Below are 17251 nucleotides of genomic sequence, written 5' to 3' on the forward strand. Positions count from 1 at the left end.
AGCAGTGCCATGTCCACACCTGGGATCCGAACCAGCGAACCCCGGGCCGTCGAAGCGGAACGTGTGCACTTAACCGCTGCACCACTGGGCAAACCCCTTAGCTCAATAATTTTCTAACTGGGTGACCTTGGGCTAGGTCACTCAACCTCTCTGAGTGAGCCTCTTCTTTGGCAAAAATAGGGAGCTATGAGAATTAAATATGATTCCACTCAAGAACTCTTTTCCTTTTATAGAAATTAAGGGTCATGTCTAGGGTTGCCAGATAAAACCCCAAATGCCCAGTTAAACTTGAATTTCAGATAAAAGAAGGTGTTTTTTTTCAGTATTAGTACATCCTGTGCAATATTTGGGACATACACTAAATACTTATTCATTATTTTATTTGAAATTTAAAGGTAACTAGGTGTATATTTTGATTTGCCAATCTGGCAACCTGGGTCTTGTCCTAGGTCATGTAGTTTGTAAGCAAGAGAGCTACGCCCCAATCTCAGACCTTTCAACCGCAAGGTCAACGAGCATCCTGCTCTCACAGGCCTGACCTTGAGTGGACTAGCTGAGCCACAAGGCAGCCCTGCACTTAAAACTCAATTGAGGCCTCAGAAACAAATGCAATTTGAGCCTTGGAAACCCATTTCATTTCTTAAAAATCTCTAAAGTAAGCATGAAAATAAGATTTAAAAACAACACACACATAAATGCTTATGTATAATATATGTATACACATGCATAGGTATAAAGTATGTAAAATCAAAACTGAATATGAAAATAAATGAAAAAAGAAACTACATGCAAATAAATGCTTTAACTTCTGTTAAATATGTGAATTCAATCTCTAAAGGCGATATGCCTTTTAGGGGTTTTTTTCCTTCCTCCTGATCCAGATCAACACACAAGTCCAGTGGAGTTTAAACTAAATGGCAACTACCCTGACCGTGTCCTTATCGTGGGCCGGGAGGCCTTCTAAGCATGTATGTGTACTGACTTCTTTTTTTTTTGTTTGAGATATAATTTGCATAACAAAATTTTCTATAACATAAAATTCACTATTTATGGTATACAATTCAGTGTTTTTTTACTGTATTCATAGGTTGTACAACCATCACCACTACCTAGTTCCAGAACATTTCCATCACCCCAAAATAAACCTTGTATGCATTAGCGGTCAACCCCAATTCCCCTCTTCCCCCAGTGCCTGGCAAACCCTAAGCTACCGTCTGTGTCCACAGATTTGCCTCTTCTGGACATTTCATACATGTGATTGTACAATATGTGGCCTTTCGTGTCTGGTTTCTTTCACTTAGCAAAATGCTTTCAAGGTTCATCCATGTAACATGCATCAGTAAGTATTTCTTTTTATTGCCAAATAATGTTTCCTTGTATAAATATACCATATTTTCTTTATCCATTCATCAGTTGATGAGCATTTGGGCTGTTTCCACTTTGTGGCTCTTGTGAATAGTGCTGCTGTGAACATGTGTGTGCAAGTTTTGGTGTGAACATACGTTTTCAGTTTTCTTAGGTATGTACCTAGGAGTGGAATTGCTGGGTCATACGGCATCTCTGTGTTTAACTTTCTGAGGAACTGCCAGACTGCTTTCCAGAGCAGCTGCACCATCTTACATTCCCACCAGCAGTGTACGACGGTTCCAATTTCTCCATGTTCTTGTCAACACTTATTTTCCTTTTTTAAAAAAAAAAATTGTAACTATCTTGGTGGGTGTGAAGTGGTATCTCACTGTGGTTTTAATTTGCATTTCCTTACTGGCTAATGACGTTGAGCAGCTTTTCATGTGCTTATCGGCCATGTGTATATCTTCTCTGGAGAAATGCTTTGCCCATCTTTTAATTGGGTTGTTTGTCTTTTTGTTGTCAAGTTGTAGGAGTCCTTTATATATTCTGGATATGAAACCCTTATCAGATATGTGATTTGCAAATAGTTTCTCCCATTCTGTGGGTTTTCCTTTCCCTTTCTTGATAGTGTCCTTGACACATAGAAGTTTTTAATTTTGATGAAATCCAATTTATATTTTTTGCTTTGGTTGTTTTAGCTGGGTGTGCTAACTTCTTGAACGTTTACAACAACACATGAGGTAGAGAATAGTATTAGCATCCTCGTTTTACAGATGAGGAAACTGAGGCATAGAAAGGCTAAGCACCTTGCTACCCGAGATGAAGCGGCTGACGGGGCAGCCAAGCTGGGGTCTGAACACAAGCACGGGCGCTCCAGGGCCCCATGGAGGAACTGTTCACAGCTCCTGTGCTCAATGTGGTGTGCATGCGTAGGATCCTTAAATTGTGCTGGCCCTTCAGGCCTCGTTCAAGATTAGAATTGCCTACTGGACAGTTCTCACAGCTCATTTTGTATTGTTCATGAATGGATCTGAGGGGTCAGTGCGGGGTGGGAGGAGTGGGGTTTCCACAGCGACTTCCTCAACGAAGCAGCCTCCCTGAGCTGAGGCCCTGACACCTTGCCCCCTTGGGTGCCGCTGCCAAGGCCCAGAAAAGGATTCTGGCCTCTTTCTGCCATCTTAATTACAATAAGAAAGGTCAGCAAAGCAAGTGAGGCCTGTGTAAACTGGTCGGGTTCAAGGGCAGGGGGAAGCCCCAGGCTGAATCAGCGATCCCAGGGATGGAGGCAAGGAAGCCCAGGGGAAGGGTGAGGAGTGCCAGGCACCAGAAGAGACTGGATCCAGAGGTGGGGCGAAGGAAGTGCTGGGAGTGTCTCCCAGGTGTCCGGGGTCTGGCCCTGCCTGCAGAGGTCAGCCACTTGAGGAATGGAACCATTCCTGTCTGACCTGCGGGAGGAAAGCAAGGAGCACTGGTATGGGGAGTCTCTAGTGAGGCGCCCTTCCTTCCACTGTGGGGGCCAATGCCTGGAGGCTGTCAGTCTGCTGTGTGGCACACACCCTCCTAGCTACCTGGGAGGCAGCAAGGTCCACACTGGGCCAAGGGGAAAATTTTCCAGAAGCCCAGGGCTACCTACTGACAAGTTTCAGCATCATAGAGAAATGACAGGTCTGTCTTGTCAGGCACCAGGAATTCCTGTTTGGGACCTGCCTTCCTTGAGGCCAGCATGCCCAGGGCACTGTAAATCACAGTGAAACGACTAGTAATAACTGCCACATTTGTCAAAGGCACATTCTGTGCCAGGAACTGCACTGGCTTCCATTCCTCCACCCATCCATCATCGCCAACCTTATACTAACCTTGAGGCAGGCACGGTCCCTGCTTTCAGAGCTGAGGAAATGGAGACTCACTGAGTGAGTGGCTTAACTAAGGTCCTAGTAAGTGATGCTGGCCCCCTCCCAGGGGCATTGCTGGGTGGCCCCCCAGGCCACACCCCACGAGCCTGACCATTACCTTACCCCACCCTCACCCCTGACTCAGCAGGAAGAACGGGCAGCTGCTCAAGCTGGATGTGAAATGGGGGCCGTGACCCCAGAGGATGAGGCAGGGCCAACTGGCTTCAGCGGACACAACTTGGCCAAGTGGCCAAGGGCTGCTGCCCTCCTCTCACTCACTACCCAGGGAGCCTAGCACAGGAAGCAATCTCAGACATTGGCTGGTCCAGAGGTTCTGAAACACGTCTGAGCATCAGGCTTACTGGAGCGCATTTAAAAATACAGATTCCTAGATACAGAGATTTGGATTCTGTAGCTCTGAGGGGGGCCCAGGAATGTGCATTTTATGGAACCTCCAGTGTTTCTGATGCAGAGCCAGGTTTGAGAACCTGAGGCTGGTCCACCCTCTTCACTAAACAGTCAAGAAAAGGAGATCTCAGCTGAGGGGAGTGTCCTGCCTACGGTCCTACAGGTGGCCGAGTGGAGATTTGGACCCAGGCAGGCACAGCAGCCCACCTATTAGACTGTGTCTCCTGGGAGGAGGGAACCAACTTGAAAGGTGATCATATCTCTGGAGCCTGGAACTGAGACAAAAAGTTGCAAGGCAGAAGATGCACTCGATATATAAATATTTGAAATTTCTAGAAAACTCACTTCTAAAAAAGTAAAAATCTACAAAAGATAAAAATAGCATATTGGAAACAATACTTGGAGCAAATAAGACAGAGTCAATATACTCATAACATCTATCTATCCATCCGTCGATCTATCTATCTAGACAGTTCATTCAACTCGATCAGGAAACCATCAAGGCTTTAGTTGGGTAAATAAGTAAACAGCATACATGTGCACACGACATCACAGTTAGTAAACAAATATTTTTAATCTGCTTGGTAATCTTTAAAATGTAAATTAAAACAAGGTACTGTTTACATATTAGACTCTTCCTAAGCTCTATTTTTATATATGTACATATATATATGTAAACTTATAGAAAAGGATTGGGAAGGACACACATGGTGGCAGAACTGTCTGATTGCCTCTTAATATCTATTCACTCCTTTTTTTTTAATTAACGAAGCCTATCTATCACGGGGGGTGATGGGGAAGTAGGCACATGATCAGTTTGAAAACTACACTTCCCAGTGTCCCTTGTGGATCAGGGCGGCCACTTGGGAGTAAGCTGATGTCATGGGGCATGGGGATTTTCAGGGAAGCTCTTTATTTTATTTTATTTTTTTGTGTATGAGGAAAATTGGCCCTGAGTTAACATCTGTCGCCAATCTTCCTCTTTTTGCTTGAGGAAGACTGTTGCTGGGCTAACATCTGTGCCAATCTTCCTCCACTTTATGTGGGATGCTGCCACAGCATGGCTTGATGAGCAGTGCTAGGTCCGCGCCCAGGATCCGAACCTGTGAACTCTGGGCCACTGAGTTTGGAACCGGTGAACCCTGGGCCACCGAAGCAGTGTGCGAATTAACCATTATGCAACCGGGCCGGCCCCAGGGAAGCTCTTCAGAGGGGCTGATCCAGCTGGAAAAAAAACACTCTGTTGCCCCTCTAGCCTTTCTCCTTCTTATTGCCTGGAATGCAGACATGATGGCTGGAGCTCCAGGGACCATATTAGACCATGTGGAGACCTTAGGGATGGAAGTTACCAACTGAGGATACAGAGCATAAAGTCAGAAGCCTGGGTTCTTCATGACCAATGACCATGGGTCCACCATGCTAGCGCTGAAATGCTTTGTCCAGACTTCTTTTATGTGGGAGAAAAATAAATGAATTTATTTGTTTAAGCTTATATTTCTTTGAATTTCTGTCCTATGCAGCTTAACCTAAACTGATACACACATCCAGCTTCTATGGAAGTGTGACGAGGACTTTCTTACTTTACTTTCTATGCCATGGTATTACTTGCATTTATTATTATTACTTTTTACAATACAAATGTATTCACATATTACTAGTACAACCATCTGTTTTGGAGCCCCAGAGAACTCAATTTGAGTGGCAGCCCAACTTCCTAGCTATGTGACCTTGGCCAATTAATTTCTCTGAGCCTGTTTCCTCATCTGCAAAATGGGCATCATAATAATAGAACTTATCTCATTGGGTTGTTGTGGATCTTAAATGAGCTAAAGCAGATAACATTCTTGGCACCATGCTTGGCTTACAGCTGTTACTGCACTACATTATGCTACCACGTAGGCACTGGGGGTGGCAGAACCAATTAGGAAAACCTGGGACATGTTGAGTAGAAGAACAGGTGGCAAAACTGGCATATGAGTAGGATCCCTTTTGTGAAAAATTATTTTTAGTTCTATATCTATATGTGTATATATACATCATGAGATGTCTGGAGGGATGGTTGTCCAAATGTTAGTAATGGTAATTTCTGGGTAGTAGAATTTTTGCTTTCTTCTCTATGGTTGAAAAAGAGCATTAGTATTTTTTGAGCAGGAAAATAAAAAAAGAAAAACCCCTTGGAAAACAATATAACAATTCACACCAAGAATCATGAAAGCCTTCATACCCTTTGACCCACCTATCTCACTTTTGAGAACTACCCTGAGGAAATCATTTAAATGAAGAAAGAAGCTATATCCATAAAAACATGCACTGCAGGATTATTTATAATAGAGGAAAATGGGGAACCACTTAAGTGACTTACATTAGGGCCGTAATTATTAAATTATTCACTCATTGGAACATTATGCAATAATAACAATGAGGAAGATGATGACCAGGGAGCAACGCGGAAAATTGCTGATGACAGAACAAGAAGGAAAAGGGGCAGAATGCAAAATGAGATCTGCGCCAGGAGCACAGCTGGGCAAAAATCTTGTGTGCATTTGGACGAGGGCTGCAAGGGAACATAGGCAAATAAAAACAGTTTAATTTGTCGGAGCCACTGATGGTGGGTGACTTTTTTTTTGGATTTAGAATTCTAATGTTTCCATAATGTTGTTTGTGTAATAAAAAAAAAAGGGGAGGCTTTAAAAGTCCCCTCAGGGAAAAGAAGGGAAGCAGGGAGAGGGAGATAGAAAGGAGGTCTGGGATTCTCCCAGAAGGGGGTTTGGACAAGAGGAATTCGGAGGCAATCTGAAACACACAGGTCTTTGCTGGGGTGGCCCCAGAGGTGCATCCCCTTTGCTCTCTGACTTGAGAGTGATCAGATGGGCCAAAATAGTTGCCGAAGTTAGGGAAGCAGGATGTTAGCTGATGATAAAGCCAGGGTTAAGTGTTCTTCGGACTGGAATCATCTGGAAAAACTGATCACACTTGCTATTGATGAGATCACAGAGAAACGAGCACCAGCGGGCTGGCTGGAGTGTGAACAGCGCAGGCTTCCCGGAGGGCAGTTTGGCATTGCGTATGCAAAGGCTGTGTGTATCCTTGGTCAGCAATCCCATTTCTTGGGATTTATCCCAAGCCTAAGGAAATGATCAGCCAGTGCATACAAATATTTACATAAAATGTTCACCACAGAGTTTATAAAAATAAAAAGTTACACCCTCAGTTTCACCAAAACGGAATTGGTAAACTAAATCTTGGCACAACCACGCAGTGGTATACTATGAAGCTTCGCTAAGAGAAAAAAGTAGATATAAATCTGACATGAAAAGATGCCCACTTCATATGAAGTAGAACAAGAAGCTTCCAAAGCAAGGTGCACACTATCCCGTTTTTGTAACATTACGTATCTAAATATGCATATAAGAATCTCTACTAAGATAAACACCAGAATTCTAACTGGGTCGTCTCTGAATGGTGGGATTACAAACTGTATCAGCCAGTTTAGTCCGAATTATGTTGCAGTAACAAACAACCCAAAAATCCCCAGGTTCACAACAGCAAATGTTCATTTCTCGCTCCTGCTCACGTCTGTTGTGATGGGTCACCCCTCTTCCCAACACCTTCTCCTCTCTAGGACCCAGGCTGATGAAACGGTCTGCGTCTGAACACTGCAGGTCTCTGTGGCCCAGGGAGGAGATGGTGGACCACCCACTGGCTCTTACAATCCGTGCTGGGCAAGTCTCATGGCCCTTCCAAGGTTCCACAGGGCAGGGAATATAATCCCCCACAGGCCCTAGGGAAAGGCCACTCAAGGAGGGGCGGGAACATTTTGAACAATAATACAATTTACCACACAAGTTATTTCATCCTTGTCTTAGTCTGTTCAGGCTGCTATAATGAAAATATCATAGACTGGGTGGCTTAAACTACAAATATTTATTTCTCACAGTTTTGGAGGCTGGGAGGTCTAAGATCAAGGTGCCAGCAGATCTCGTGTCTGATGAGAGCCAGCCTCGCAGTTCATAGATGTCTGTCTTCTATCTGTGTCCTCACGTGGTAGAAGGGGCGAGGGAGTTCTGTGAAGTCTCTTTTATAGGGGCACTAATCCCATTTACGAGGGGTCCCTCCTCACGACCCAGTCACGTCCCAAAGCTCCACCTCCAAATACCATCCCCCTGGGGATGAGATTTCCACATATGAATTCTGGGGGACACACAAACATTAGGTCTATAGCAATCCTATTACTTAAAGTCCTTTTCTTTGCCAAAAGCAGGTCTGTCCCAGGAAGTGGATGGTCTCATGGAGATGGGACACGTGGGTTCTCTCTGTTAGAGCATCTTCAGGACGGAAAATACAGGCACCAAGTCCAAGCTACCCAGCAGGGCAGAAGGGCCAGAAAGAGGTCAGGATTTTGCCTAATTTAAGAGACAGGTCAATCAACCAGGACTCAAGGTAAGTATAAAACAACGATGTAACAGAAAGTTCTGGATGTCCGGCAGTGTTCTGCCAGGTCTGCTACTTACTACTTATAGGACTTGAGTCAAGGTAGAGCGCCCTTTGAATGTCCCCATGTGTAAAACAGAGATTAAAACAGCTTCCCTACCCACTTTACACTACTTGGGGGGAGGGGACGGGAGGGGAGGGGTGGGGTAGGGGAGGGTGGGGTGGGGTTGGGGAGGCTCAGTCACAGGGCTTTAAAACTGTTAGTGCTCCTGCACGCGGAAGGTTTGGTCCTTCAAGCTGTAACCACACTCAACATATCACATTTCCCCAACTCCTCTCATCACCAAAGGAGCTTGCTCCACCCTTGCACTTGGGTTTGTGTGCTTTTCGGTAGGGCAGGTAGAAAGAGGACACCAACGCCTCAATACAGAGAAGGAGAGCCCCTTTGATGGATGAGCCAGAGAAGGCCCGGGATGCAGAGGAAAGGACCCCACTCCACTCTGTCATGTTTGGAAGTAGCTGTGTCCCGCTCATTCCTCCTGACCCCGGCCTCTCAGGATGAAGGCAGGAGACCACAGGTCTTTCCAAACCGGCCTGATCATCAGAGCAGTTCAGGAAGCATTTAAAAACTAGATTCCTGGGCTTTGCCTCCTGGAGGTGATTGACGTAGTGAGGGTGGCACCAGGCTGAGCCAGAGAAGGTGATCCATGCCACCCCAACCTGGCCCTGGCTCCCGTCCAGCCCCTCTGCACAGGCCTCGTGAGATGCCCCAGGAGGGAGGGCCCGGGCAGCTTGAGTGGCACGAGCCCTGGCAGCCAGGAGAAACCTGAGTGGGCCCAGGTTATCTGATGGCGCGCCTGCTCCGGCCCGTGCTCACTTCTTGAATGTCAAGATCAGGGGAAGGCTTGGGAAGATGCTCCCCAGGCGGCACAGGTCACCCTGCGAGCTGTCTCGGGGCCAGAGGAGGTAGTAAGAGAAACATATTCCCCCATTCCTGCTCCCAGCTTCCTTGGCCTGCCTGCACACCTCTCCTGATAACCCTGGACTTTATCTCTTGACACATCTATCAACATAGTGGTGAGTTCCTCAAGGGCTGGGGCAGGTCTTATTCCTCTCTGCATGCCTGGTGCAGTGCCTGGCACACCATTAGTGTTTGCTGAATATTTCATGAATAAAGGAGAAGTAGTAACACTTACTACATTACCACAGGGTCAAAGAAGGACTGATATTCACACCCACTAGGCATGAGGGGAATCCACGTGCTCACTTCTGGGGTGGGGGGAACCCCATCCTTAGTCACCCAGCTGGAGGCTGAGCTTAGCATGCCCTGATCTGCAGAGGTACTAAGTTACTTTTGGCATCAGGACACCCTTTGAAATGATAAGTTATGGAGCCTCTTCATAGGAAAATGCCTTTCTCTCTCTCTCACATACACACACGTCCTGCATACAATTTCCCTTCAAAAAAAAGGGAGAGCTCTTTTTTTATGGATGAGTGCCAGTAAATATAATGCCAGTAGATGGAATGCTAGGGTCAGAAATGAACATTTTGCAACCCCCAATCTAACCACTGATTTTGGCAAAGATCATTGATGGATGCTAAAATCACTGAGCAATGGTTGTCAGGGAACAGGAAGGAATCTCAGCCCTAGACAAAGCCTCTGGCCCCCAAATCAGGACTCCACACTCCATGGAGGAGCCCGGACCAAGGAGAGGACCACAGTCAAGACAGGCTCCAGATGGGCTTAAGAGACTACTTAAATAAAACCAGGTGACCATTTCTGCAGGTAAAAGGCCAGGGGAGAATCTGGGCTCTGGGTCTCTCCTGGATTCCTCTCCCCTCCCCTTTCGCTGCTTGGCTCCCCACACCTTCACTCTCTCAAGGGAAAGGCTGCAGTGGGGAGTGGTTGGGGGAGGCGACTCAGGAGGGTCTGTGGGGCTCCTGACACCCCAAACGTATCCTGCTTGCCAAAAGAGAAGGGGCAAGGCTTGCTCTGATCTCCCCACTGTTCTCCGAGTCCACCAGGCCGCCATGCTGGATATACACATGAGTCCACCAGCATACCCAGTCTCTTCTATGTCATGTCATGTATTGCAGGGGTTGGAAACCTGAGAACTCTATTTCTCAGAATCTCTTGCCAGCTAGGATTTGCTTTAGAGTCCACTAATGACAGGCACTCATAGAAACCATCACTCCTTCCTTGGCAGTGGTGGGTGAACTTGATGCTAGTTCCCAGACCAAAAATGTCCTCCCATCTACATTGCTGTAGCCATTCCCCTGGGGATGCCAGGGCTGGGCAATGACCAGAGCTGAGACAGCGCCTGCCAGTGGAGATGTCTGCAGTGTCGGCCCCCTCCCCAAAGCCTACCTGGTGTTGTCCCGGGATACAGGAACATTGGGTCATCCTCCAGGCACAGGGGAGGAGGTGCTCTGCAGCCAGGACTCTTGGAGTCGAGGAAGAAGGGTCAGCAACAGAGAGTCCAGCACAGCCAGACCCTCCCAGGAACACCGAAGGCCCCTGGAAAACCAAGAGACCCGGATGTGACTGCCTCATCTTACCAATTTTAATCGTCACCCACCACCAGTGCCAAGGCCCTGGCACCCGCAGGCCCCTCCTTGTCAGTCTTTCTCTCTTCTCCTGGGTCTGTGGATCTGCAGTCAGGGCTCCCTGGGACTCCTAACAACCCACACCCTTCAACACACCTGTGATCCAGCAGCAAGAGGCCCTGCGCCAGCAGCACCTTCACCTCCGTGCTTGCTCCAAACACGTCCCAAAGGGTCAGCTGGGGCTCAAACTGCTGCCAGTGCTGGGGAAACCGGAAGGGTCAGAGGTGCAGAGACTACAGGGTGGGCAGCTGGTGGGGCTACTCTGGGCCACCTGTCTGGGGGTGTGGTAAGGGGCGAGGGAGGGTCCAGTCCAGGGATCTCAGCAACTGACTCAGGCACACCAGGACCAGGCCAACAGGTTGAAACCCAGCTCCCAGCCAAGCCAGGTCTCCCTGCTCCTCCCTTCTCTCTCTGCTGGCCAGGGTATGGCCAGCCCCAGCCAGGGCTTTATGGCCCTGACTTCACCCAGAGCAGCTCAGAGTTTGAGCGATTATTATCTGTTGTACTTCCTATCTGAGCTTTCAGCGCTGCTTAACAACATTTGAAAACCCTTATCTAGTCTATTCCCCCACATAGCTGAGAAAACTGATGTTCAGAGAGGTGAAAGGACATGTGCCCAAGGTTGCAGCAGAATGGGGACGAGAGCCCGGGTTTCTGTAGCCCTAGTCTAGGGTTCTCACCATTGCACCACACTGCCCATTGGTTCTGCCCATCAGGCCTCGGCTGGACTAAAGCCCAACCATCCAGCTGCTGGCACCAGAGGAGTGGGAGGGGTGTGTTTGTGTGTGTGTGTGTGTGTGTGTGTGTATAGGAGAGAGAGTGAGAGGCAGAGAGAGTGATTCTGCAAGGTTTAGGAGGAAGCGGTGTGCCAGAGCCCCATAACCCCTTACTTGGTGAGTGATCCCCAAGTCTGTGCGTAGCCCCATGGCCAAAACTTCCTCCAGCCTGAAAGAAAAACCACCAAGCGGTCCTGGAGAGACCTGTGCCTCTCACATTCCTCAAACCCTATGCTGGAATGTGTATATGGGGGGCTTATGAAGATCATGCAGGATGGGGCAGGGTGGGGGCAGGACAAGGCAGGAAACAAGTGTGTCTACGTGGAGGTGGTTCTGGGGGTGCAGGGAACCCCTGGTGAAGAGCCCCGTGCCCTCAGATGCTCACAGCTCCAGCTCGCCCAGGGGGACACGCTTCCGGGTGCCATGACCAAACAGCATCACTTCCTTCATCCAGTTGTCAGGCTCCAAGGTCTGGATCCGAGCCTCCTGGATGTGGCCTCCGACCCCCTGGGGCATAAATCGCCCATGGGCCCCTGACAACATCAACCACCACCCTATTTTAATAGCAGCTAGCACCGTGTGCTTGCCAGATGTTAAATCAGTGGTTCTCAAAGTGTGGTCCCTGGACCAACAGCATCTAATATGCTAGAAATGTAAATTCTCGGGCCCTACCCCAGGCCTGTCCAATCAGAAATGTTGGAGGTGGGGCCCCACAAGGCAGGTTTTAACAAGCCCTCTGGGTAATTCTGATACACGCTGAAGATGGAGAACCACAATGCCAGGCACAACATCAAATGCCTCAAAACATATACCCAACAGCTCTACGGAGTAGGTGTTTTCTGCTCCACTTTATGTACAAGGAAACAGAGTCTTGGAGAGGTGAATAAGTGGCCCAAGATCACACAGCCATGACATTCTTCTCCTGAGTCATCCCTTTCATGGTTCACAGGGGACTCACCAGGCCCGACGCCAAGGTACTGCCCGCACTGCCAGTAAGTCCAATTGTGGGTGCTCAGCGCCCCCTGGGGGGAAGGAAGGGATAGCCAGTGCAGCGTGAGGAGGGTGACCCTGCTCCTGCTCAGGTAGGGGGCACCTGGTTAGAAGGTCCCACCATCTCAGGCCTCAAGAGCACCCTTCTCCCCAAAGGGCCACGATTCCCTGGTCACGCCTCAGCTCGCCCATTCCCCACCTCCAGCTCAGCCCTAAGACTTACATTCCGGGCAAAGTTGGAGACCTCGTACTGGCGGAAGCCAGCCTCCCGAAGGACTGCCCGTCCCTCCTGGTACATCTCAGCAGCCAGCTCGGGGTCAGGGGCAGGAAGGGCGCCCTGCTGCACCTGGGTGAAGAGTGCGGTGCCCCGCTCCAGGGACAGCTGGTAGAGGGAGATGTGGTCGTCACAGTGGCGAAGCAGTTCCTGCAGCTGCCCAAGCCACGGCCCCACCTGCTGCGCCGGCAGCCCCAGCATCAGGTCCACAGACACACGCCCGGGGAAGAGGTGCCGGGCCTCCGCCAGCGTCCGCAGAGCATCGTTGGCCGAGTGTGTCCGCCCCAGCAGCCGGAGCTCAGTGTCATCCAAGGACTGGGGAGAGAGGGTCGGCTGTAAGCACGCAGGCCAGCTTTGAGGGAGACAGAGACATACCGTGGGCTCAGATACAGGGGAAAATGCAGGACACGGCAGGGAGCTGGAAGGCGGATGGTCAAGCCAGTGCCAAGGGTACCACTCACTGAACGGTCACGACGTGCCAAGCATTTTTAAGCAATATCTAATTTATCCTAAATAACCCTCCAACATTAACTCCATTTTACAGGTGAGAATACTGAGGTTCAGAGATGTTAAGTAACTTGCCCAAGGTCACACAATGGCAAAGTCAGACTAGAATTTAGGACTGTCTGACTCCAAAGCCAACAGTCTTTTTTAAGTTTAATTTTGAATTATTTCGAACGTATAGAAAAATGGAAAGAAAAGCTCAATAAACACCTTCATCTAGATTTACCAACTAACACTCAGCCACATTGGCCTTCTCTCTAAGTATATACGTATATAATTATTTTGTTGAATCATCCGAGAGTAAGCTATAGATCAGCACTGTCCAAAAGAACTTTCTGCGATGATGGAAATGTTTTACATCTGCACTTTCCAATACTGTAGGCACTAACCACATACAGCTGTTTAAAGTTAATTAAATTTAAACCATCACATTCCAAGTGCTTACCGGCATGCGGTCGGTGACTACTGTACTGGTCAGTGCAGACATAGAGCATTTTAGTAGAATATGGTAGCCACTGGCCATGTGCTAGTGAGCACCTGCAATGTGGTTATTTAAATGTAATTAACTTGAATATTGTACCCCCTCACCCCTAAGTGCGTACTGTACCCTTAAGCATACTTAAGTGCATATTTCCTCAAAAAATAAGGACACTCTCTTACATAATCACAATCCAGTTACAGAGTTCAGGAAACGTAACATTGATACAATGCCATTATCCAATACACAGTCATATTCAAATTGGACCAATGGTCCCAATGTCTACTGTAGTCAATTCCTCTTCCCACCCCAACCCAGGATCCAACCAGGGGTCACACACGGCATTCAGGTGTCATTATCTCTTTAGTCTCCTTTAGTCTAGATCTTCAGCCTTTCTTTGTCTTCCATGACAATGACATTTTTGAAGAGTACAGGCCAGTTGCTTTTAAAAGCCTCTCTTAAAGAACCAGTTCTCGAGATCTGCGGGACATCTTTGTGCTGACAGTTAACAAGACCGTACCGGACACTCAAACATCTGAGAGGGTAGGTCGATCTCATGTTATCTGTTCTTACCACACACACACGGTCTCTTAATTTAGGTTTTCCTAATATTTCCTCACAATTAGATCCAAGATATTGGAGCCAGAATATCTCAGAAATGATGTGTCCCTTTCAGTATATCCCATCGGGACAAAGCCCTGACCCCACTCTATGGTGAGTGACACATGTACTAGAAGGGGAGGGAATACTGGATATGGAAAGACCAGGGGTCAGCCTGAGAGAATAATGTTTCTCCTACTTAAAAACCTTCAGAGGCTCCCCTGTCACCAGTAGACAAAACCCCAAACTCCCTAGCATGGTGCTGAAGGCTCTGGGCCCTACCTTGCAGCCTAGTCTCCAGCCTCTCCAGTCACAATGAATGACTCACAGCTCCCCCAAAACATGCAGGCTCTTCCATATCCCGTGTCTTTTCCTCCTATACCCTCTCCCCTGGTGAATTCCTCATCCTCATTCAAAGATCACCTCCTCCAGGAAGTTTTCCACGATTTCATCAGACTGAGATGCCCTTCGGGCTGCACTCTGAAGGCCTTTTGTAGAGATTTGCTTTGCCATGCTGCAGTGATCTGACCACCCGTTTGCCTCCTCCTTTTTCTCCAATCATGTCGCAAATTTTTTTTGAGCTTCCACAATGTGCTGGCCAGTATGGTGGGTGCTCGGAATGTCACAATGTACAGAAAGGCATGCATGATCCCTGCCTCAGAGAGCTTTGGTCCAGCCAGCAGGAGACAGTTACGAAGTCACAAAAGTGTCACTGTACACTTTTCAGTACCTACTGGGTCCTGGCATCCAGAAGGAGCTCAATCAACGTTTGCCCAATAAATGATGGGGAGCAGAGGAGAGACAGCACAGAAGGCCTGGCTGCCCTGGGATGGGCTGGGTATCATGGGTTACCTGGAGGCCAATGGACAACCTGTTGACTCCTGCTGTCCCAAAGGCTGCCAGCCTGGAGCCTGGGGCCGAAGTCGGGTTGACCTCCAATGTGACTTCTGAGTCTGCAGGCAGGTGGGCTGCCTGGGCCACTGCCTCCAGCACAGCAGCCACAGTGTGGGGACTGGCCAGACTGGGGGTGCCCCCACCAAAGAACACAGAGTCCACCCTGGGGAAAGAGGATGGAGAAGATGAGACCCGGGGGAGCGCTCCGGGATGTCTGCACCTGCCCTGTCCACTCCCCCAGATAATTCCCAAGACCCGCCTACGGGGCCGCCAGTACCCACCGCCGCACCCCGCTGAGCTGCAGCAGCGTCTGAGCCTCGGTCACCAGACAGCTCCGCATAGCCGCCTCCTCCACGCCGCGGGGGATGTACTTGTTGAAGTTGCAGTAAGAGCAGCGCTTCTCACAGTACGGCCACTGGGGGCAGGGAGTGCATGAACAGGGCGAGAGGCGACCCAAGCGGCCCTGGCCACTTCCAGGGTTCAGTCGCACACATCCCCATCCCCATTCCGAGGTCCGTCAACAGTGGCTACCCCATCCAAGCCACACAGCTCCCCAAGGCAGGTCGGGCTGGGATTACCGCGCCCACTTCAATACGAGAAAACTGAGCTGCAGCAGGGAAATCACTTGGTCAAGGTCACCGAGCTGGTGAGCCCCAGAGACTTCAGGTCTCCGGACCAAAACATTTCCCAGTCAGGGCACTAGGTCCCATCCCAGACTTCCCTTGGGGGCGAGGAAAGCCGGCAGGTAGGCTCTGGACCCCGGGGGCCGCGCCCCGCGAGCCCCGCGTGCCCCTTCCACTCACGTGGACGTACAGCGCCGCGCGCTGGCTCCGGGGTGCACGGCTCGGGGATGCGCCCTCCGCGCGGCGGCGCCTCTGGGCCATCTTGGCCGCTGCCGCCCAGCCGCGGGCCCGGGCCCCGGGCAGCGCCATGGCGCCCACTGCGGCGGGGGGCGACCGGCCGCACGAGGCAGCGCCCGAGGCCGAGCCGCGCCCGGGGCGCCAGGCTGTGCACAGGCAGGCCGAGCGCGCCACCGGGGCGGAAGGAGGAGGGGCTGCGTGACCGCGCGCCGCGTCCGTCGACGCGCCCGGAGGGCCCGGGCCTCGGGTCTGCGGCGCCACCTGCTGGGCACTGATGCGCTCGCCGCAGCCGTCTGTCCATCCTGTCCTCGGCGGCCTGGAGCAGCCCGCCTTTTGGCACCCTGTCCGGGGGCGAGTTCCCTGAGCCATCCAGAGACTCTTAGTTCGTTCTACCAGTTCCTTCACATTTTATGTGCCTGGCTCAGAGCTGGGCGCTGGGGACATCTAGATGCATAAGAGCAGGTCGCAGTGACAGTGCATAAGACAAGGAGAGAGGCAAATAAACAAGAGACAACAGGCAGCAGGTATTAATTCAGCACCTCTGAATACCAGGCCAGTGTGCTCCGTGCTGCGAGGCAGTCTGTTACAGGGGCCATGGAGTCGGTGGGGGAGGAGAGGGCCCTTGGGCTGGGTGTTGAAGGAGCAGAAATCCCAGGGGGCATGGGGTTGGCCAGGAGAGTAGCTGTGATCTCCTGGGTCAGGCCAACCTGGATACCGGCTGGGAGGAGAGTCAGAGATGGTGTATGTGGGAGAGACAGGGTGCAGTGGAAGGAGTGGGAAAGCAGGCACCTGATGAACTGTCCTATGAAGTGGAAAGATCACGGGCTTTGGAGTCAGACACCTGGGTTCTAATTCCAGCTGTGTGGCCTTGGGCAAGACTGAACCTCTCTGAGTCTCAGTTTCACCATTTGTGAAGTGGGGCTAATGCCTACTTGATAGGGTTGTTGGGAAGATTTCAAGAGAAAATGTATGTGAAAGTGTCTAGCACAGCACCCGGCACCGAGAGTATCCTAAACTTATGTTCATTTTCTAACAAGTAAAGAGGAGGCCACTGCTGCTGGGGGCAGACACAGCAGGGAGTAAGGACTGGAAACAGAAGCAAAGTTTCTGTTTCTGAGCTGGAAACCTAGGTGTCTTTTGGAACCCAGCTGTTTTCATTTCTTGGGTCAAGCTACAGCCTGCTTGAT

At 49.8% G+C, this 17251-nt stretch overlaps 2 protein-coding genes across 6 annotated transcripts in view; both read right to left on the reverse strand.

Moving 5' to 3' along the window:
* Window positions 1-10589, reverse strand: part of MYCBPAP (MYCBP associated protein) — a 34913-nt gene extending 24324 nt beyond the window's left edge. The window contains exon 1 of the mRNA XM_044744846.2: window positions 10450-10589. Within this exon, the coding sequence (XP_044600781.2) occupies window positions 10450-10477 (28 nt within the window). The 5' untranslated portion in view covers window positions 10478-10589. The remainder of the gene's footprint in view (window positions 1-10449) is intronic.
* RSAD1 (radical S-adenosyl methionine domain containing 1) lies at window positions 10461-16503 on the reverse strand. 5 transcript variants are annotated; one of them, XM_070483039.1, is made up of 9 exons: window positions 16018-16503; window positions 15486-15619; window positions 15163-15367; window positions 12678-13043; window positions 12423-12486; window positions 11850-11997; window positions 11579-11633; window positions 10785-10888; window positions 10461-10599 (listed from the first exon to the last, which is right to left on the reverse strand). In XM_070483039.1, the coding sequence occupies exons 1-9, from the start codon at window positions 16363-16365 to the stop codon at window positions 10482-10484; spliced, it is 1542 nt and encodes a 513-aa protein (XP_070339140.1). In that variant the 5' UTR covers window positions 16366-16503; the 3' UTR covers window positions 10461-10481. The 5 variants fall into 5 exon arrangements, 2 of the variants coding, with proteins under 2 accessions (XP_070339140.1, XP_044600783.2); XM_044744848.2 differs by having other exon boundaries at window positions 16008-16160; XR_006512281.2 differs by lacking the exon at window positions 10461-10599 and having other exon boundaries at window positions 10805-10888; window positions 11850-11971.
* Window positions 16504-17251: the final 748 nt, after the last annotated feature.

This window comes from Equus asinus, chromosome 13 (assembly GCF_041296235.1).
Source record: "Equus asinus isolate D_3611 breed Donkey chromosome 13, EquAss-T2T_v2, whole genome shotgun sequence".
NCBI lineage: Eukaryota > Metazoa > Chordata > Mammalia > Perissodactyla > Equidae > Equus > Equus asinus.